This window comes from Rhopalosiphum padi, chromosome 3, assembly GCF_020882245.1.
Source record: "Rhopalosiphum padi isolate XX-2018 chromosome 3, ASM2088224v1, whole genome shotgun sequence".
In the NCBI taxonomy this organism is placed as follows: Eukaryota; Metazoa; Arthropoda; class Insecta; order Hemiptera; family Aphididae; genus Rhopalosiphum; species Rhopalosiphum padi.
In genome coordinates this window covers 57,335,456-57,360,939 of record NC_083599.1, presented here as the reverse complement: position 1 = coordinate 57,360,939, position 25,484 = coordinate 57,335,456, and the positions used below count along the sequence as shown (strand labels likewise).

The 25,484-nt window shown below is 28.3% G+C and overlaps 1 protein-coding gene across 5 annotated transcripts in view; it reads left to right on the top strand.

Annotated features, from left to right (window-relative positions):
• The window catches only part of LOC132924498 (probable nuclear hormone receptor HR38), a 70,601-nt gene that overhangs the window by 15,691 nt on the left and 29,426 nt on the right, over positions 1-25,484 (top strand). For 3 of the 5 annotated variants that reach the window (XM_060988858.1, XM_060988859.1, XM_060988857.1), the window contains exon 2: positions 15,128-15,213. In XM_060988858.1, coding sequence (XP_060844841.1) covers positions 15,193-15,213 — 21 coding nt within the window. In that variant the 5' untranslated portion in view covers positions 15,128-15,192. Of the gene's footprint in view, positions 1-12,182; positions 12,598-15,127; positions 15,214-25,484 lie in introns of those variants that run through there. The other 2 variants (XM_060988856.1, XM_060988855.1) reach the window with 2 other exon arrangements.

The following is a 25,484-nucleotide window of genomic DNA, read 5'->3' as shown; positions in this document are numbered from 1 at the left end:
GTTTTTTCTTTCTTTTAAGTACCAGCTACTTTATACTTTCATATTTACACCACTAGCAGCCATGCATATTAATATAAACTATATTATATTATAGCTGATAAGTAAATAATAAATGGGATTTTTGTTATGAATTTTATAAAATGTAAATTACACACGTCTATTGTGCAAGCCGCTTAAGGGGGCACCGACTGCACATTAATAACATTGAATGCATTCTTAATAATTTCAAATATTTATAAAATATTATTTTTTAAATAACTTCAATATTAAAAAAAAAAATAGATTATATAATAAGTGTAAGTACAGTTAAAATTCAAAGCAATTTATTTCATGCAAAAATTTAGGTTTATTACGAGAAATATGATAATGATGAAAATATTACTTATTAGCGTTCGCTTCAGCCACTTTAATAGTTTTAATAGTTCTATTGGAATCACGTACAATAATTTTTTTCGGAATAATATAAAAAATAATAATAACGAACTATAAATATTCATTATTATGTTTGATGTCTATTGTATATACTATTATGCACACAATCAAAATTAAAATAATTTTTTTTAGTCAGAACATTTAAAACTTTTAGTGTGATTTTATTTCACGTTAACTTAAATTACACAATTATGCTTATAAAATAGATAATAATTAAGATCATTTTACATAATTATTATGACTACAATGACTTTTGTGTAAATACGATTGTATGACTTAACTCATTTCGATTAAGATTCAACTTATTTTTTTATAAATTTATTTATATTTTTACATGAACGAATTACGAATTAAATACACTATTTTCTTGGTTTAACGACTAACTACTAATTAAGTTGACAAATATTGTTTATTCAATTCAAATACATCTTACTTAAACTGTATTAAAAGAAGTAGCTTATTAATACGCCACAAGATGCGAATGATTGCAATTATATCTAATAAAGGAAAATTTATTGACTTAATTTGTTTTTACTAAAAAAAGAGATGTTTTATCTTGTCGATTTTTCAATCAATCTCTTTTGACATGGTCAATAAAACGTAAAGATATAATGCACTTACTCAACGGTAGAATTTTATAATTTAAAATCTACACTAATAATATGTATTTACCCGAATAACAATAATACTTAAAATATTTTATTGGCACATATGTAATTGAGTTTTATTATGCTTTATAATAATAAAGATAAATTACACAGAGCGACGCGTTGTTGGTTAAAATATGTAAAATTATCAATATAAATAATAATATAATAAATATGTTTGTTTGAATGAGATATTTTCACGTGGCACAGAAAAATAAAGAACACGTTATATTTTTTTTTGCAACCACAGCATTTCGTCTCGAATGACTATGATTTACGAGAATGTTTTTAATAGACCCACTCTATTCAACAACGTTTGTAGATTAGCAGTCACCCATACGGTCCATATTTCATATATTATTATTAACAATTATTATAAGTATTTCATTTCACATCAAATCAGTTACTAGTGGTCGATTTCGAAATAACCAAACAACACAGTTAATTACACTCGAGGGTTACAGAAATTCTAGAACTTTTGGAACTTTTTTGAATATAAGACATATTATAATATATTATTAGTATTAGTATTTATAGCCTCACATATTTTGAGGTTTACATTCTTAACTATTAGTCACAAAAATAAAATTAATTGACCACAAGAATGACTGTACATTTTTTCTCTGGTCGAATATCTGGAGAAGACAGTGATGGGAATACAATGTAATGTATTTAATCATAACATAAAATTATAATAAACCATTTTAAATTTCCATGTTATATGTATAATTTATTACAAACTTATTAAAAAGTCGAAGATATTATTTATTTTATTTTAATCACATCAAGACATATGAGAGAGCGTTGAACATTTTTTCAGTTTCTTCACTTATTTACATTAAGTTATATAATTATTATTTAATAAATATTGATTTTATTTAATTTAAAAAAATTACTATTTACTTACATTGGTAAATCAAAGTCGACGAGAAAGTATTACCCACTCGGCACTCCTACCCCTCCCCGTCATACGGGTGCTCTCAATTATCTGATTTCGATTAATGGGGGAATTTTTTGTAATAGTTGAATAAGTTCGACAAAAAAAAAAATGCTACTCGAAATATCACCAGAAATTAATTTGTTCAAACAAACAAATAAATATTATATGATGTATCCAAAGAGGGAACTAATATTGGAGGCTATCTACAATGCAAAAATAAATATTTGTCATAGTAAATTATTCAAATAATACTTAATAACGCACGTTAGCAACCAATGATCATGGTTTATATTATTTATTATAATAACGTATCGACAATAAAAACAACTTTTTCGAATTGCTTCAGTTACTTATTGACACCTCAAATTTTAAAAAAAAAATACAAAAGCAAAACCTTATAATTGTATGACTTTTTATTCTGTTTTTTTCATTGCATAAAACTCATTGTAACATTTAATAGTATTGCGTAATAACTTGATTTTATCCTTTTTTAATCATATCCCATAAATTGGTGTTTTCAATTGACTTTTTATCTACCTGTTTATATTTTGTTTACTTAAATAGTTTTTCTATAACTCGTCAGAACAAATCAATTTTAAGTGCTTAGGTAATTTAAATTATTTAAGGTACCTTAGGAAATTTTTAGTTCACAAAATTATACACAGTCATATTATTTTCAATATTTTAGTCACATATTATTATGTCATATTTTATGATATTTATGGTCATATTTTAGTGCAAATATTTACAAAAACGTTTTTAAGCACTATAGATAACCTGATCCTTGTACACGATAAAATACCATAAAATAAATAACAAAAATCAGAAATTACTATAGTCTATAGTCTTAAATTTTCAAAAATAGTAGTTCTCAAATTATTATGTCATATATTTTATATATTATTGTTTATGATTTATGATGTATTTAAACGTGATTTCCCTTTTCCCTATTTAATGTATCTATTTTTATAATATAATTTTATATGTATAACTGTTTATGAATCAATCATATTATTTACATTTAATTTATTTATTTATTTTTCTTCGATTACTTTGACTTGTACTTTTAGTATTTCTCCAGATCAATGTATTCCCGCAGTCGTCTAGACACTGCACACACCTGCAAACCCAATGTTATTTTCTGTTTATTTGTCACACCTTTATCTCGGAACAGTCAGGACATAATATAAAACCCATTAATATTGGAACTTCCGCGATCAACTCCACCCTCTCAATACTCGAACATTCGCCGTACATTTAGCATGGCGCCACTGCAGTCTTTATTATTTCGCTATTTACAGTTCAAATAATGTTTAATCTAATTGAACATTGTAAACGTTATTAAACTGTGATATTTATTCTATACAAATTTTACTACAAATTCCTCTCGAGTTTCAACTATAAACAAAATATGTACGCTTAATATACTATTGAATATATTTGTATTATATACAGATGTATTTGCTATTATGTATAAAATTTGTACAACCATATGGTATATATTTAATAAAAAATGTAAACATGGTGATTTAAAGATGATACGTCGATTATATGAATTTTAACCGTGAAACAACACTTTTAAGTCGCAGTTCTTATCCATAATCACAAATTATTGTTAGGGAAATTACACTACGTGTTCAATACGAATTTTGGTTAGATAAATGATGAATCAATTATATAAATTTAAAAATACGGCTTTGTAATATTAAAACCACTGTGTAATATACCAATATCACCATATAATATTAATTGTTAAATATATTTATGTAACTTAGTAGTTCCGTGAGCAAACAGATTTGAAATATTTTATTTAGATTTTAGTATATAATATAATATTATGTTAAACAACATCTCGCGAATATTAGAATAGTAAGCAATGGTAGACTATACCGTGTACTTACTCTTCCCTTTTAACACAACAATGCAATTTCAGAGTTCTAAATATATTATAACTGTTTACTATATATATTTTTTTTTAAATAAAGTTGTAAGATTTAATATTGTTAGAATTTTAAGGGTCATAGACGTATATTTTTTGTTTTAGTTCCTAACTCAAGGGTCACCAATTAATATTTTTGAAGGGACACATTAGGAATCTGAAAATCTTTTGCGGGTCATCAAAATCCTAAGTTCATATTTACATTATTTAAAAACCAATAATATTTAGCAAAATAATAATTTACAATCATAACACATATAATTTTGTCGTAATATGTGTTGTTTATTCTTAGTCTGTGGGCTGATAAAATGTGTTCGAGGGCCATCATTTAGTGACCCTAAGTTGTAGTGATATTTCCTAGAGTTTGCAGCTTCCAGTTGGAGTTTTTGAATTGAATTTGAGTTTCATCGCTGAATGGCCTCCCTCCTCATATTAGGAGGGAGAAATTAGTACTAACTCTAACTTGGAACGTGTGGTATAATAATATTAGTAAATAGATAATAACATAATATTATAATATAATATGTAGGTTTTCGAAATTACTTAATAACATAGTCTACACCTATACATTTTATATTTCTAAATTCCATAGCATAGTATTACGAATATTACGACTTTTTTTTGTAGGACACAAGTAGTAAGTATGCAAACCAGTAAAAAATATAAATTTACGATTAGATTTGATAGAGCTCTACTAGTCTCTTTCTCTCAATTATGATTTTATAGAAATAACATTTATAGAAAATAGCATACTTGTAATAAACAAAACCAACAAAGTTCAATTATAAAGGACAGTTATGTTAAACATTTTCGGGGAAATTGAAAATTTATCATAGAAGCAAGAAAACCCATTTTACATTTTTTACATTAGAAAAAGTAATTCAGTTATAGATTTGAACAATAAACGTATACAAATTATCGCCATCATTGTAATCGCGATGACTGCATGATATACCTACCGATTATCGTGTCAACAAATTATATATTTACGTGATTATACTTATTTGTTGTAAAAGTACCATGAAAAATTGACAGGACGAGTGTTGAAAATGTATAATATTAATTATTATGATATATAGGCACCGTATCGCGTGCAGTGCAGTGTGGTGCATGGTGACATGTGTATAATTGCGGTGTATATATTATTTTACACATACATGCAGAATGTAATAATAAGCACCTACTAAAACAATATAAAACTAAATATTACATAAATATTTTGTAAAACACTTGTTAAATACCATTATCATATAATACATTGTACACATATTTTAATAAATCGATAACAATACTCATTTGAATTTTAATTTAAATAGACACTTCAGTATTTTAATAAAAAAAAAATTATTTGCGTAATATCTTACGGTAAAAAGGTCGTTAGGTACTCATTTAAAAAATAAAAATGTTTAATTTTTCCTTGGATGCTATAAAAAAAAAAACTAAGGATTTTAAAATATAGTCTCATTAAGTATGCTTAAAAATTCGAAAATCCGAAAACGAATAAAATATGCGTTATTAAAAGGTAAAAGGAGGATGAGTATACCTAACAAATCATCCTGTATATGTATATTATAATATAATATATAAATATATATAAGTACATATTTTATATACATAAAACAATCTAACGTGTCGCTCGCCAATATCTACATTATGCCTGCAAATGACCATCGTGTCGGAGTAATGACTATTATTAAAACGCGTGTCTGTATTATAAAAATACGTAATGCACAAAACCGGTAGGTAGGTTTAAGTATTATATAGGTACGTGTTATAATAATATGGGCGCATTCTTGTCCGGAGCGGGCGTTGTACGCGTATTATAATAATAATAATAATAATAGTATGTATTATAATATTATAAGTACACGTAATATCATAATCATTATAATATCCGCTATTTTATTATCATATCGTTAAAAATAGGTACCTTTCGATCGTTTCGGTGCAGAGTATCGTGAAATGCAATGACCACCGCTTACGCGCACAATCGCGTGCGGATATTATTATACCTATAATAGTGGTGCGTATATGCAAACACGATCGCATTTTACCATGCCAATGACGTTAAACGGCTATATTTATACTGTTGTACTCGCGCAACAGCGTGTAACTGCCACCACCGGCATAATATACGCGCGATTGTTACGATTTATTGTATTTATTTATTTATTAATTCGTAATTTTTTTTCATCGCGCGTGTTTGCATTCCAACCGTTTACGCGTCTGCATACGCACATTACGTATCGTTTCGGCGATTTCCGCTAGTATATTTATACTACGAATCGCGGTTGTTACGTGTATTTTGAATTTTGAGTAGGTTAGGTTAGGTTAGGAACCTACTTTGCTCGCGTCCGTACAGCAAACGCCCGTACATTTATTATTACTTATTAGTTATTACAATATATTATAAAGCACTTATAACTACACTATTGCTTGTCGTACGACATATATTTATATACTATAATATTGTTTTATGATTTTATTTTTAAACCACCGGTATCACGGACCAATGGGTGAATATTTAATTATATTATATTTTTAATACAAACGACATTAAACATTTTTGATTTTGTTTTGAAGTTGGACGTGATGTGTGAATTCGATATTAGTAAAAATTGATTTGAAATAGCCATTCAAAAACTGTGAGAGAACTTTTTCCTTTATCTGTTCGATTCTAAGATGGGTATGAATGACTTCAAATTGTCTGTCTATTTCGAAGGGAAATGTTCGATTGGTTTCAATACTTTGTTTAATTTTGTTGAGTTTAGTAGAATGAGATACCCACGATTGTTATTTTTTATAAATGTGTGTGTGTCTCTAATTGGATTTCATTTCATTGGTAACGATAGAGTTGAGAGATGTAATTGCATTCTTAACTACTTGTTCGGCTCGTTAATTATCTTTTATATCAATGTCCTGAGATCCAAAAGTGTTTACTTTTGTAGTTGTAGTTTTAAAGATAAAAATTGTATTTTAAATATTTAAGCTAATAAACTATAAATATTTTTATATCATTGATTGCGCCGAGAAAGTCTGTACAAAAATATTGAATTATTGATGATAAAGTATCCAATTATTATACGATTATTTTGAGAACGACAGTGGATTCAGCTGTAAATATCAACCATGAATTAGTTTGAACATAAGTAACAGATTATTCTACATAACTATAATTCCAACCCCGTCTATATGCTTTTAAAAGTGCCAGTGAGTATTTTTTTTCATTCGCATTATTATGATTCGATGATAGTATTGTTGTCTGTAATTAGAAGTAGATGAATAGTTCTTTAATTACATAAAACATATTATGGTGTTTGTTTTAATGGCAACGTTCCTCGAGAAAATTAGCACCAGTTTTATTACGAATGCATTCGATATTTCCAGATTATTCTCTTGTAATGTTTTACAATAATAAAAAAATTATAAAAAATACTTGGAACTTTGGTTTAAATCTAATACGGAAAATAGACTCGTAACTTTTACTCTTTAATTCAAAGTTAACAATTCGTCTTATAAATCAAATGAAGGGATATCAAATAAATAGTAAATGCGTAGGGTTGGACTAAGATGGTATGCGCTGGCCGCGGCATAAGAAGCCCAGAGTTGTATATTATTGCATCTAGTTTTCTAATTGGGATTTGCTCACAGCTGACGAAATCCAGGGTCCATAAACGAGTTATAATATAATGAGAGATTTTTAAATTTGTGTAAAAACCATTATAGTAGATGTATGAGATAGTATTTTTTATTAAGCCGTTGATAAACTGTGTTCTTCAAATTGTTAAAATGCTGAAAGGTTGGAATTTATTATTGAATTATATACCTATTTTTATTGGTTAACTATTCACTGGTTGGTGTTTTCTCATATTTATTTGTATTCGGTTACGATTACATTTCTATATGAAAATAAATTTGTGATTTTTCATAAGAGAACGTGAAGCCTAATGTAAGTTCAGAGATTCGGGTTATTATAAGAACATACTGTAGGTAGGTAAATGAGTTTGAACAGTTTTTAGGCTTTTTCTTTTAGAAAAAATATGAAAGTTGTTCGCTTAAAATGTAAATTTATAAATCCGTGTAGAACTTCATTTATTTGAGAAAAATGTTTTTACGGAATTTGGCCAACTATTACCAATTATTAGTTGTATTTTTTTTTTACTAAAATCGATCAAATATGTATGACAAAAATAATTTATACAAATTTTTAACCTCATCTCATAATATAAACTAATAAAAAAAGTTATCTCTTTCTACAGTATATTGTAAATCCTTGAAAGTTTTTAATTCATAAAATCATAATAGTTAAACATACTTTCTTTATAAAAATTAATATATTATGATAATTTTGTCTGTCAAATAAACGCACAACAATATTCTATACATTTTTATTTGAAATATAATTCATAACTACAAACACTCGTCAATCATCATCAATAAAATAAAATATATAATAAATCAATATAAAAAAATTAATAACATTTAAAAATATATATATTTGTTATAATTAATAATAAATGTAGGCACTTATTTTACTTGTAACGTTATTTTAGAAAAAAAAATTATTGATACAATTTAACAAATTATGGCTAAGAGTATTTGAGAAATTAAGGAATTGAATCAAAAAATGTATAATAGTCGCAATCGAATTCTAAAGAAGAAGAATTTTTCTTTTATACTGTGTCAATTTTGAGATGCCATTTTGTAAAGATTGGTTTTTTTATTCTATGTACAGTTTTTACGCCATATAGCTTTAATACGTTTTTAAGTGAAATCATTGTAATATCTTTTACAATAATTATGTTTTCGAATGTGCATGTCACTGGGCTCAAAATTTCATAGTAGGGTATTATGTTGTTCTGTTTGTTCACTTCCACAGTCGGTATTATTGTACAATTTATACTCCTACTTATGAAACCGTTTCATAATGTGCTTAGTGTTTTCCATGTACCCTATTCTTTGCGATGCGTCTGGGTGGTATTTGTTCAATTTGTTTTATTGCAAAGTTTTATTAGCTTGATACCCATTATATTTGATGTCTTTCGTACTCTATTTGTGCATTGAATTCTGTTGTTGATTTTAAAAAGTTTTTCATTGATTTTTATCTGATTTAAGTGGTTTTTTTTATCATTTAACCTATATAATATAGGTATCAGTGCCTAGAGTCACTAAATTAGCTAAATCATAATATAGAGTTAGTGTTGTGGTTCATAGCACTTGGGGTCAGCTGCCACGTATTACCAGTTAGTTTTATTTATGAAATAAGAATTTAATATGTCGCATTTGTTAAAATTTTTAATTTGCAAATCTGTTAATACTGTTAATAGTGTTATTTACGTTTAATGTTTTATCAAACATTTATCATGAAATTTTGCTTACGAAATACATACCTTTTGAAATCAGAACATTATCCATTTGGACAATTTTTAAAAAGCCATTTACTTTTATATACATACATGTAGTTTAATTGTAAAGCAATTCTTATAAAAGCTCTCTTGTATAATATTAATAATTCAAATATTATAATTAATATATATTGATTTAAAAAATTGAAACAGTTAGTTTCATGTTTATATGAATTCAATTAATTCGTTTAAGATCAATATATATCTATATATGTCTATATCTTACCTGACTACTTAATTACTATGAATTTTATTTAACAAACACAACTACTTATTGTTTCCTATATGTAAGTATGTATATAAATTCAGATTTGTTAAATCTTAAATGCAAGTATAGGTCATGGGATTTACAAATCGTTATAATGTTCGAAAAATGAATTTTTCACTTGGAAGTTTTATCGTTTGACAAAGTGTTTGGGAATGTTGTTTAAATAGTGGTTTGTTTTGAAGCCTCTTTACAAACGCAAAGGCAAAAATATGTTTCTGACATTATTTTAGAAAGTCACATCAATAACCATAAACTATAGAAATTTGATAGTTCTTAGTAAATTTATAAAGTAATATATGTATATATATACACTCACCTCCGACAACAAAATTAGTACATAAACACTAATTATTGTTAAAAATTAATTCGTTAAATTTTATAGATATTAATCTGATGTATTTTTTTAATAAAATCGATCAAATGAATGTGACGAAAATAATTTTTATAAACCTATAACCTTAATATAAACTAATAAAAAAAGTTATCTCCTTTTACGGTATTTTAAATCCTAAAAAAGTTTTTAGTCCATACAATCATAATAGTTTAAAATATTTTCTTTATAAAAAAAATCAATATATGCTAATAATTTGTCTGTCAAATAAATGTACAACAATATTCTATACATTTTTATGTAAAATATGATTCATAACTATGCATTACTCATTATAAATCATAAAAAACAATATAATATAAAATAATTGATAACGTTATGATTAAAAATAAATAGTTTTTGCATTAATGCCCAAATGTAATGTGGACAGTTATTTACATTTATTCTTATTATTTCTTATAACTTAAAAAAATTTGCTCAACTGGGAAAAATAATTAAATTTTTTTTAAATAATATGTATTATAATACCATTTTTACGGTCAATTGCCGATTGAAATTCCCATAAACCGTTTATTTTTATTTCGAGAACTTTATTAAAATACTCATATAGGCAAATACATATAATTCTAAACAACTTAAATATAAAAATAATATGTTACTTACTCAATACTCGTAAAAAATCATACAAGATAATATGTTTAAAAATAATAATAACGCGCTCATCGTTAAATTCTCCGGAGATATAGAACATACATGATGATCGCAGATTGTAACTACCGACTACAACAATCGTAACACTAATATATTAAGGATATATTATTAAGTGTAATATACTCTTGAAAGCGACTATTTGCTCTCCCCAGATGATGAAATTGTAATCCATTAACACACTAAAATATTTTTCGAGACAGCAGCTTTAACTATTAATTCTTTTGAGGCATAATTAGGTAACCACTGTACATTAGGTGTCAAGAATACCCCATCATTGAGTGAGTCGCTGTAATTTATGTGATAAGTATAATATGAATTCAATGATCATTCATGGTATTTGAAAAACAATTCAAATAAGAAGATCGATTTTGTCTATAACCGGTTTTGAGTAAATATTCCCTTTTTTCTCAACTATTCAAAAAAAAGAGCTGAGAATTGTTTAATTTTGACCGCCCAAAGAACAATTAGATTTGTTTTCGTATCAGAACAACATAGATATTTAAGTTGCTTAAAACATTTTTTCTACCGTAAAAAGTATCTGCAGACAGAAAAAAAATGTTACACGTCATTATAATATATAAACATTAAACAATAATATATTTTTCGCTCAGAATCTAAAAAAACAGTAAAATTCTAATAAACACACCAATCATGAACAATGAACATTTCACATATCTCGACTTTCACCGTCCTATATATTATGCATATACTAGGTATGCAACCTAACCTACCCACCCGCACCTGCACCAAGTGTTGGCCGTTGGGTCCCGTGCGTCCGAAAAAGTGCCTTCACGCCGCCACACCGGAATCGCGAGCCAGGACGCGGGCGTGGACACAGAATTTGTCATTTACGACGCGATTAATCGAAAGAAATACAAATCTCACCTGGATCGTAGTACGCGTGAGCTCCGGGCCGAGTGGGACGTCGTCGACGACTGCTATTCAGCTCTGTTTCGGGATCGGCCGTACTATATATCTGTACAACTTCTCCACGATTTTACTATTACTATATTATATGACCGTACAATAACGTATACGATATATATATATACACATAGACCTCGTGCAACTGTGTATAGTACGACGCGTACGCGCACCGTCTGAAACCCGAGAAGCGCGCGCATGTCAAAACAATATTACGCACAACAGTTTAATAATAATAATAATAATAATATTATATAGTTTATAACAATAACAATAACAACAATACAAGTGCACCTTATATATATATACGTATAATATTATATGCGCGCGCGTATGAGCGCGTGTTTTTATGTATCCTCGGGGAGACGCCCGCCGGACCCGCCCCCGTCGCGATTTTCGGGCGCCGTAATAAGGGTCGCCCGCCCGCCCCGCCCTTGTCGGAAGGGTCTCGGGCACCGACACGACGCGTGCACACGAAAAACGGTCGGTCGCACGTCGCCGCACGCCGCCGGTACGCGCGATATTTAAAATAGCGTAATAATCGCAATACGGTTTTGTCGCACTCGAACCGTCGCAGCGGACGCGTCCACGCGCACACCCGACAACGATAATATACTTACATAATTATAATAACATCGTCATCGCGACGTCGTCGATATCGTCCGCACACGTCTCGTACGCGGCGCGCCTCCGGTTCCTGCTGGTCCGGACGAATTCACATCGAGGAGCACCTCGCCCGACCGAAATCTCTGGAGCACTCGGCTTTTGGGCGCGACGCATAATAAGCATCCCGTTTGCGCTTTCCGTTCTCGTCGTGCGCCGATGACCGGCGGCGACCACCGATACTATACCGTTGCAGTTAGTCCGCTGTCCCGCGCGATCATATATAGAGACGACACATTTTATTATCTATAAATAAAACGCCGAAAAACATATATTATCGTCTCGGACGGGATTAGTATACATATACCGTCCGACATGCTGTCGTCTTACAGAAAAGGTTAGTGAGTACCTGTATAATATTATAAGTGTTATTATCATCCAGTGGCGTGCTCTTTTTTTTTCCGTGTAGATAATATACATCATTACGAAAAAATCCAAAGGGAGGATATGACACCCCGATCCCCCCGTGAGCACGCCACTGCAGTTATCTTCATCATCATGGCACGCGGATATCCGGTGCGTTATTTGAATGCGATTTCGGCGTAAAATAATAGCGATATCGTCGTATCGATACGTCGCGTAAAACCCCATTTTACCGGACTTAAAACAATAATGTACGATATCTCGTATTATTATATCGTAATGTCGGCGGTATATTTCATATATAGATATAACCGGGTCGTGTAAACCTCGTCCGTATAAATTGCAATGCGATGTATTCGTGTCAGACCGGCACTGATTGCCGGGGGCCTTTGGATGTTTTTCCATGTTGGGGATCCAAATAGCAAAATTTATATTTAAATCACTCGTAAGTCGAAAACTTGTAAATTCCGACATTTAAGAATTTTTTTTTTGTTGATGAATCACAGCCTGGTTTATATATTCAGCGTATTTCGCGTGATATCATAAAATAATATTATACGGTTCACATATTTAAGCGTAAACAGCCATTTTAAAAATTTAAAATTATTAAAACAAAACTTAATTTTTCGATCAATAGATTTAGTAAACAATATCTGGACTGTTTGACTTATCTGGATTTATTTTTATATACATATGCATTATGCATAATACATATATATATATATATATAAAGAGAGGGAACAAATTTGGATAAGTTGTACAAGTGGTTACATAAATACTATTTGAGTTTTAGATTTTAAACGTTATAATATGCAGTTCGTGAGTAAATATATATATTATAACCCACCTTTGATATGTATAATTTATTCATTATTCAATCTTTATATTATCCGGTATCTGTTGATAAAAATAAATTCGTATAACTATAATCGTAATCTGATAATTTTTGTACAACACGGTCAATGTACCAAATACTTTAAATAGTGAAAATACTGAGTATAATAATTCTAGTAGCAAAAACTAAATTATACTAATCCAAAATAAAATTATTCTTAAGACAACTATTATTTATTAAACAATTAAAATTAAAGCTAGAACTTTTAAAATATGTATTATTGAGTGCGTCTCATCAAAAAACAATTATCAACATTAATTATTTTATCAAATGATGTACTTAACCTTCTCGTTCATAGATACATATTATTATGTACAAGTTACCGGGATGATTTACGAAATAAACGTTTTATTAATAAAATTTTTATTTTGTCCAATATAAGTATTAAGTATGGATAGTGTTCACCTTTCCCAGATAATATATACATTAACCGTCTTCGTGCATTATATTTGTAACATAATATACATTTATATCGCGCTTGGCGGGCGCTCTTGGGATAAATGTTTCTAGTAATTTTTCTTCTCGTGTCTCTGTGGTGTTAATAATTTTATAATTATTATTTTCCTATTTTTATTTTATTTTTTTTTTTTTTGGTACGAACACGCAAAAATCCGGTGGCGATTTCAGCGAAATTTTTTCCACGGATGTCTCGTGAGAACATTCCTCGCGAGATGTCTAACAAACTTGGTATACTATATACAGCACTACAGCAGACAGTTATTATACACCGCACAAACGTCAAACACATACATACACACACACGCATATCTATAATATTAGCTATGTGTAAGACACACATCTAAATGTTGAGTAATCCCCCACCCTTACCCCATATGTATGTATATGGTCTGCTCGAACCGGCGTAATACTCGTAATTTGTAGTTATAATAGCCGAGAAGGCTTGCGAAACATCACGAGAACATAATTTTAATAAGTTATTATGATAAGTAATAACAATATGTTTGCAGTTCGTGGAAGACCAAATTTCCCCGAGGGATTGCAGAAAGATATTTTTCGTTTTTGCCGAAATGCATAAAGCTTCTATTTTCATTCTTGATCATTTTTTTCATAGACAGTGGCGTATTAATATGACATCCCAAATAAAGTAGTGTATCTTTTAAAATAACATTTAACATAGACACAGTTTTACAAGGTTGTAGGAAATGTAGTCTTCACAATACCATAAATAACTTCCTTCCTAATAATTCTCAACATCTATAATTAAAATTAATAAATTGGTTTATAAAACTTAAGCCTTTTAAAATTTTACTTTTGACACACTTTTTATAAATTCATGCACTTTATTTTATTTTTACAAAAATTGAAACGTTTAGTAAAATCGAAAATTTGCTTTTGGTACGCTGAACCTCAAGCATACTATCCCTTTGTGTGAATCAAATCTTATATATAATTAAACTTAAATCAATCTCAAGACTTGAGAAATATGAATGATTAACTCCGTAATATAGTATAACATTATTGAACAATTAAAATTAATTAATAATTCAGATTAATATTATGTGTATTTGTGTATTATTATATTTATATATGCAAACACTTGCACATTGTAACTTGACTATGATTTAACAATTTGTATTAAATGTTTCAGGAAAAGAAGATACTTCAAACGAAGTATACCATTCTACTGGTCCATCGTACCCAAGTCCATCGAGTATGCTTCTATTCCAGACACAGGTTAGACATATAATATAATATAAATTATTAAATGATTAGCCTCTCGCTGCATTTTTTCAGCCCAATAAAATATCCGACGACATTTTGTTCCCACGTAATGATTATTATTGTTTATTCGGAAACGATTCGCGTCGAATATTCAAACTAAAATAATAAAATCGAAATAATCGATCGATTGTACGTGGTATTTTTGTGAACACGGGTTTTATGTTTCTAAAAACACATCTACCTTATTCTACCCTAATTATTATAGTTTACAACATATTATTATAATATTTATAAAAAAACACCATAAATTGAGGGAAAAAATTATTATTACTTAATATATACAGTTATATTGATACAGTATGTGTCAACTTACGCGTAGATACTTTTAATTATTCTCCAGTCATGGTTGTATGTCTAAATTTAAATTTGGTTAAGCTATTGGTTAGCTTAGTGTACAGGAAAAAACGATTTAATGTACACTGCCAATCACGCCGTTCAAAAGTTTATGATGAATTTATGTCGAGGACAGCTTCAAGCGGTTGCACTAGTGATATATACATTATATAATATAATGTATTAATTAAAAACTGTTAATATGAAACTCAAATGTATATTTTATATTTACTTTTCAATTTAACCTTGTAATTACTTATACATGAGTTGGATAAATATCTAATTTTAATTAAATTGTCATTTGTTATAAAAGTCACATAATATTTCAAATTTGAATATAATTTATTACATTACTCGTAATACCATCAATATTCAATAATAAATTGCGGAATAATGGAAATTTTTATAAAAACAACGGTAAAAAATCAGTTTTTCAAACTTAATCTTCCCGTCAACCGTATCAAATATTATCTAATAACTTAGTTAGAATTTTTTTACACAATTTAATGACAATTAAGCGACATTTAACGCTCAACTTGACGCATTTTCATTTTTATTATATACTTTGTACGATACCTATACTACATTATTTTCCTAATTATATACTTTTTTATTATAAATCAATATAATATACACAATTATTACTTGCTTGGAGTGAGTTTTAATATAACAAATTGACGGGTATATTCGATCCTATAATGGTTCGATCAAACGAGAGACCTTGTCCATCTTCGATAATAGATGTTGTCATTAAACGTTTCCAACTTTGAACCGTATACGAAGAAAAATTTACGAGATTCTTATAGTTTGTCAACTTTGGAATTATTTTACGATTGTAAAAGGTTTTTAATGATATCGAATACAAAATGTGCTCAACTATCAAAAATACAGCATTATAAATATAATCATATTTGGTACAATATATTATTATCGTGCATATTATTATGTATTCTAGTTCTAGATAACACACATTTTTCTCCGTCTTACGAGTTATTCACTTATACCTGATTATAATTCAAACCTCTCACCAGACTCCGTATATTACTCATTGTTGAGAACAAGTACGATGACCAATTATAATAATTATAAGACATAATACCATTTTTGTTTTATCAGAATCATTTATTTAAATTAACATAAAATTATAAATAATTAAATTAAAATATTGAATAATAATAATAATTTCTTAAAAATCAAAATTCAAAGTCTAATTTATTATAAGTTTCTAAAAAACACAAATTATATTATTGTGTATAATTGTTATATTAGATGTGATATAATTGTAAGTACTATAATTGCAATAAATAAGTAATTCCAGTGAGTGAAATACGGAGAGACGTTTAATTATGATCTATACTGTAAACAAATAGAACATTTTTATTGATGCACGCCATCTGAAATTTAAACACTCAAATAATCAAAAGATATTGATGTCTTAAAAAATTTTAAATCATTACAAATCAATTTATCGAAAAAAAAATATTATAAATTTTATGTTTTTCTTAAAATTTTCATTTTTTACGATTTTTAGTTAAAAATTTTAAGGTTTTTTATTTTATGTAATGACAATATTAATATTCAATGATAAATTTAAACATACAGTTTTACATAAGTATTAAAGTTTAGATGAGTATTATGGAGTGTCAAATTAATAATTATCGAAGTCTGATAGTATTATCTAATACTACTCCAATATTTTTTTTTATTTTTTCCCAATTATTTATATTAAAATTTACTCGACATGTTAAAATTTTCAAAATATTTTGTGCTATTTATGAAAATTTAAATTGTTATCTTTTTTAGTCGATTTTTTGAATAATATTTTTGTCTATGAATTAAAATCTTGACAATTTAATACAAGGTTTCTAATAAGTTGTTCGTACCACAGTTAAAAAAATTTCAAAAATAATTGGTCACAAATATTTTTTTATAAGCTTTTTAAGTTCAAATTTCTATGAAATTCTACACAATTTATCATAGAAATATTTAAATTAGTTGGTAGTTAAACATTCATAAGTAAAATTATTAATTTTAACTCCTAATAATTGAAAACTTAAAACGAGATTTCGTTAATATATGTCTTTTTTCTGGAATTTAAAAAAAAAATGTAACGAAAAATAACATTCATTATTTATGATTATGAACAATTTAAGTTCAAATTTGATGATATTATTGATACTCAAATGTATAATGATGACTTATCTTTACACAATATTTATTAATTTGTTATTATTCAAAAAAATATTAATCATAGAAACTTGAAAGATTTCACTATTACCTCAAGTAATCTCAGAAATATTTGCATTCAGTTTAAACTAAAAACGAAATTGCATTAGTAGTAATATTAATATAATTATAATGGGAACCTAAAAAATATTAAATTTGAAATTTAAAACCTTTAGTTTTTAAGTAGTCCAACCAGGAAATTTTTTTCTACGTAAAAGTTTCATTTTTTTATATAAGAGTTGGCTTTATAACTAAGATTTGTAGCTTTTTGTCCATTTGATTGAATTTTTTAGTCAACTTCTTCGTGGTGTTCTTTGAGCACTTCAATAAAATTTTAAATTGATGGATATAAAACTGTAGTGTAACGAGTGAAAGTTTGTATCAGGTAATATAATTTATTTTTACGCTTTTATCCCATTATTTAAGTACAAAATCGAAAAAATAGACGATTTGCGTTTTTGGGTTTCACCGGTCCATGTCCACTCAGAATTGTTTTTCATATAAAATAATAATATATTATTGAATTCAAATTGAACATACCTATAATTTTGACCCATTCGACACCTACTTACCTACACTTTTTTTTTTAAATCAATTTATAAAAATTATATAAAATTTTGATTTTGTTATACTCAAAAGTTTGTGATAAAGTTATACAACTAAAATTTTCAAGTCTGTTATTATTAGGTAATAATGTTATTATTGATGAATAATACAATTTTGTCTCTCTAATATGTATTAACATATTATTTATTATTTCGTTTGCGCATTAATATAAGTATTTATATTATAGTCATTCGATTGTAAATTATCTGTTTATCATACGCAATGTAGTCTGACAGTAAGTTATATACATCCATTTACTTTTACGATAAAGACTTATCTAAATGTCTAAACGTTTATTTAAAAATCAAAATTATTCATAACAATTGGTACCTAATAATATTGTAGTAGGTTATAGCATGATAATATATAACACAATTGTCCTTATTAAATAATTCAATTTAAAATTTAAAATAGGTGTAATTCACATACATATGTATTTGCACATTAAAATTATCATTTGGTCTATTTATCGTTAATAGATCAACGGTTATTCAACAATCTGCAATGAATGACATTATTATTAATTTTTGGTATAGTGCCTATTAGTTTTAAAAATGATTATACTTTCTTTTCTGTTTTATAAATACTGAAACGGAAAATATTCACTTGCAATTGTTTTTTAAACTATTTTCGTAATATCGCAAAGACATGGATAGGTTTATTATAATTTTTCTTTAAATCCAATATATACGACCACACGTATTATGGTAAACAGCCAGTCTACATATAGATGAATAAAACCGTATTAAAATTCAATTTTTTTTTTTAAAAAGCCTCTTTGATAGATTCTAGAAAATCTGAAATTTAAATTTTCAATCCTTTGATAAATAAACTTACCTTTATCAAAAGTAAAAATCAACGAAATAATAAACAAACAAAAATCAACACTTTTAGTATTAATAGTAAAGTAATGAATATTACATACAACAATACAATTACACATGCCTTACTGCCTACTATATTATTATTATATTAAATGATTACTATTGATTTTATAATATATTTTAGCTATAATAACGTAGTATTACAATTTACAGTGCTTGTATTATAAATTTAAAGACATTACATAATATACCTCAATCTACTTTATATGTATATATTTTACATTATATCGAGACATATCAATCCGATTTTATACCCTACTTATCTAAGGAATACTTTATAATGATAATATGACGACCGAGAATCATTAAACATTTTAAACCATAGGATTGTTTTTTTTATCGACGCGACCAATCATCCAATATTGGTAGTATATTTTATTTACGATTATACATTATGCATGCATAATTTCCCATATACATCATTCAAACACAATTATCAATCATCGATATTTTATTAATAATACGTCGCGATGTACTTACTGATACGTACTACAACACTGCCATATTATATTATATCGATCAACTAAGCATTCAATGACCATAGGCACGCCGTCATGCAGATAGATATACGAATACGAATTTTAAATTTACCATAACGACACGAACTCTGGAAAAAATGTCATTAATATATACGATTCACAAATAATACTACATCTAATAATATATAGGCAGTATTTATAGTCGTTTTATATTTGAATAATATTTCGTGAGACTTTATAGGTAATACTTTTATGACATAATCGTCAACTGCAGTACAAATGAGTCGTACCTACCGACACAGTCGTAACGATACAGTTGACTGTGATATTATAAATATTTTACGAGTTATGTACACTTTGTTGTTTAGACCGAAGTAAGCTGTGTTTTTATGTGAAATTCTTAACAAAAATCGATTAAAGCATTGAAAAAATGTACAGTTATTAAAATATGGGATTTATTATAAACTAACAGAATCACTAGGTAATACCTAACTGAAAACCTTTTCTCGGTACTTTAAACTAAGGGTTTCCGTTCGATTTCAATCCCTACTGGAGAATTATAACAATATAAGATATTGTTTGATTATTATATAATATAATATAATAATATTATTAAATAGGTATATTATAGCCTCGGTTCACAATATATTATTATATTATATCGATCATATATGTACATACATCATAATGAATAATGTTAATAATAATATCTAATTTTTGGGTGGTAGGCGATAAGTACGTATCGTATTTATAACAATCATCACCTACTTACTGTACACACTACTGCAATAGGTGCTAAATTATAAATATAAGTAAACATAAAATACAACTTCCGCTCGCACTATTTACATACAATATTTTAATGATTATTGCATAGCTTTATACACTTCGAACCCAAGCAGTACGTCCCGAGTTTAATAATAATAACAATAATATTATATAACAAAAGCGAACAATACGATATTAGTATAAAATTAATAGTCCTTTGTCGGTATGGCCGTGTACAAACACACACACACACACACTTACATAAAAACACACACGTACATAATATTATACCTATATATATATATATATATATATATATATTATAATACCTATGAGTGAGAAGCGGGTGTTTTTGGATACGCGGGGGTGTAGGATTTGATACGGACGAGCTGTTTTCCGAGTCGCTGACATTTAGGTATGAACAAAACGCTTCTTCGCAAGACAGCTCCCCCACCCCACCACCGTGTACGCGTAAGTACCTCCAACACCGGCACCGCCGCTACCATCGAACCCTGTACGCCGCGCTCGTATACAATATTATAGCTTCACGCACCGAATCACACAACTCGCTTAATATGTTCGTTTTGCGAATTTCGCCGCCAGCCAGCCCGCCCCTACGACTGCCGCACTCGATATTTAAAAAACCCAAACCGTTTTGCGCCTCGGCATTATATAATATACGCGTGTACAACATCATATTATTATAGCTGGTATAGGTACAAGTTTACTGAAGTACCTATTACGCGTGGTGAAACGAGTGTGGGCCATGCCCCTGCAATGCACACAGATACACTCACGCGCTACCTATGTATAATACGTATGTTACGGGCAAGCCTTTTACATTCGCTTTACAAACGGTGGGAAAGGGGGCTTAAGGTAAATCCAAATTTAGTGTTGAAAATTGGAATAAGAGGATATTATATGTTTTGGTATACTAAATGTACGAATTTTTGTCGAATATTTACCAGCAGGTTTAAAATGTGAATATCAGTATATTATTTCAGTCACAAATTTTTTTAAATTTAGTTATATTTTCAATTTATTTAAATTCAATAAATTTACGACTATAATACGAGTGTACTATGATCATTATAGGATGTAATAAATATTGACCTTGGCGGTGCTATAATATATTATATAGGTACGAAATATAATTAACTGATTTCCCCGATTTATTAAAAAAAAAAAAAAATAGCTGGACTTGAGTCCCCCGACAATAATATAAAATATATAATTTATTATTATATTATAACCCATAGTGTCGAGTGTCATAAGCCTCCCCCTCCGTCCACTCACTATTTCTCGCGGTCGTTGGTTTATAAGTGCAATTTTTTAACAGGAATATGGATCAACTCGTATCGGTATACATGTGTATAGGTTAGGTATATTATACTTTATACGATATCACTGGCCTAATTAAGGGGGAAGGGAGTAACCCCTTTGAACTGTAATAAAATGTAATATAATGTATCAATGTGTGCGTCCCTATTATATATTCCATAGGTCACATAATGTAACTTTAAAGTCAAAATGTATAATTTTACACGGATTATTGGTTTATATTGTTACAATATATTATAATATAATATGTGCACTTTGTCCGGGTCATTGAAGTATTTTATACCTGCCAGAGACCAGACACCCCGATTGAAAAAAAATCCAAGTTGCACGCCACTTATATTACATACCTATACAATTTAATATATATATATTGTATACATTTATTACAAATTTGCGTTCACTCGAAGCCCAAAGGCATAGTAGGCAATATATACAAATAAAATAATACAATGATGCGTATGAACATTTTCAGACGAATTTATGTCGAACTCGTTAAATATTATATAGAAGGTACCTAAACAATAATACTTTTGTATTTGAACGATGAAAACGTACAAACGATACTTATGAAAAAAAATTCTATGCATGTAATAACTACATGGTCGTGATTTTGGAGCGTTTCTCCGAAATTATGAAATATCTGAATATTTAATTAAATAATACAAATGCAAATGCATATATATTCGTATTTTTAAAATATATTATTATCTAATAACGTATAACTATAATATTATTATTATGTACTCGGTATTTCATAATATCGGCTTAAGTAATTAAATTTACTATTTAATTTATTCGGTAAAAAAAATTTTATTATTTTTATCATAACCGTTGTCACAAAGCAAGTAAATCTTTTAATTTCAATCAATGAGTTTTACCTATTTAATTATGATATATAATATAACCTGTTATATATTATTGCGAAAAAAAGTGTCTATTCGTAGTATCATAGCCGTATTATACCTATAGGTATATCATACCCGTTACTATTGAATTCGTTGAATATAATATTATTTTTAACTGATTAAATAAATTTATTTTTTCTTACGAGCACGTGAAATTGACTTCAAACCGTGCCCCAAGAATTCCAGTTCACCACTAGGTAAACATAGTATAATATAATACGTATTATTTATTATAAATTATAATCGATAAATGCAAAACACATTACACGTAAATATAATTTATATTATGTACAATGTACATATCGCATATTATATGTACAGTTTACGTGTTATGCAGTATATTGTATTATAGGTACCGTTCGACAACAGACCGTTTATATATACTGTATACGTTTCTTGTATGTATCACTTATACTTACCACTTAAGCACCTAACCTAACAGAATAATATATTACTTTGCATCGTAGTCGCGATAGTTACGCGATATTACGCGTCCATAATAATGTTTTTAAATCCGACGAGCATAATATTTTTTCCGCGTTCAATAATTCAGACAGTCGGATCGATGTCACGATACAAGTCTAAAACTGTAGCACGATGAATGTAGATAGAAAATATGTTTTACAGAGGGAGGTTAGGACGATTATATTATAATAGTCATGTATAATATATTTTAAAACAAAAAAAAATAAGGATATGACATAGGTAAGTATATATACTATATACAGCCAATTTATAAATTAAAAACACAACTTGCATTTTCCAAGGGTATTTGCTGTTAGTGCTATTATGTATAATTTTTTCGCATTTTTTATGTTTGTTTGCGCAAAGCGACATAGAACCGTTATAGTACCGTATACATGCAGCTGATTGTTATACGGTTTAGATGTTGTTTTGCAGTGATCTTGAGTTTGTGACCAAATTGTGTGCAATACCACGTGCATTTGCATATATTTTTTTTTTTACTGGTCGTCTGTCCCGTATGCCAATATTGTAATTATACGTATTATAGATATACACAATAAGTTTCATAACGCAGTCCATAAAAAACACAGATTTATATTTTATTTTTGTGAATATTTTTGCATATTTCGACATTTTTGAGTGTTTACGGTTTTATGAACATCGTAGGTACCGTTTCGGACGTATATTTTGTGGCGTCTCCGCTATATCTTACGATATAAATTTCTAGTCTTATTTCGCCAAGGTGGAACAAAAATACATGTCTAATGTCTATTATTTTTTAATTTACATTTTTATCCAATTTGATTTTATATACATTTTTAACATTGATTTCAATCTGGTTTGTTATTACTTATTAGTAATTCATATTATGTAGCTGGTAGTCGGCTAAAAAACATTAAAACGGTCACAGTTTATATTTAAAATATTCTCATTTATATTGAAAATTAGGTTTTATCACTCCAATGACCGTATGCTAACCAAAATCCACAAATCCATTGAAATCTTTGGCGGCGACAACGCTGTAATACTACTCATTCAACATTTTATTTCGGCATTATTATGTACTTCATTAGATTATAGGTACCTATAATAGGTACGTTATCGTTCCGTTACCTCGTAAACGCTCTATATAGTACAATAATGAAACATTAACAGCTAGTAAACTATCGGAAATTTAATAATATATTGGTACAGCAGTAGCTCACAGAATGGGTCCGAATTCGGATTCCCTCTTGTGTAATACCCTGTCAATAGAAAAAATTTTAGCTAAACTTTTTTTTTATTTTACCAGTCTCGCCTAACTTAATCTAATAAAATAATATTTAATATTACCTATATTGTGTCTATCAGCTATAATCATTATTTATATTGTTAAATTCACATTTATATGTTGAAAGAAAAACATTCTGGTCGTGTAAAACGGTTTAATATAATATAAATATATAATACAACGTATAATATAAATTAGCGAGTAAATAAGGTGATGGTATTCGACACCTTCTGCGACCCGATTTAAGTAATCATTAACCAAGTAATGAAAACCGTGCAATTTTGCGTTTTCCTGCGCATTATCACGGTGGATCACGAGTCCACGATGCTGTGGTGTTGGTTATAATATACCTAATATAATATATTATATTATGCGCGCATCACGTCGACGCGACTGAAGTGACTTCGATATTCTATAATATCGTGTAAGTACTTATAAGTAGCTAGTACTGTTGGACGGGTATGGGTAATACGAAATTATAATATTATTAGTATGGTCAAAGACCTGAAACGGGTTGCCGGCCAAAATATTTTCTTAATTTTATTTTTTCTCCAACGATTATTAAATAGGTACCATTACCTACGTACTATACTGCAGCACTATATTATAACAAACAGCGTACGAATGCGTAAATAAAACGTATATGCGCGCATTGTTGACGTAAATACAAAATATTTTCAAAAAAAAGAAAAACAGGTTTATGTAATATATTACTGTGTTTCGTCGACGCGTGTAGGCCACAATATTACTATTTTAAATTCACATACGGTCGGGTGGAGGGTGAGTTACGGCGGACGGACGTTATAGGTACATATAAATATATTATACCTATCCGTTATTATTGTCTCCCTGAGCTCATTTCGGCACAAGATTACTATACATATTGTACTGTTATTTTGTATACTTGTCCATATATGTTATTATCTTTATACGTCTGCAAGCGACG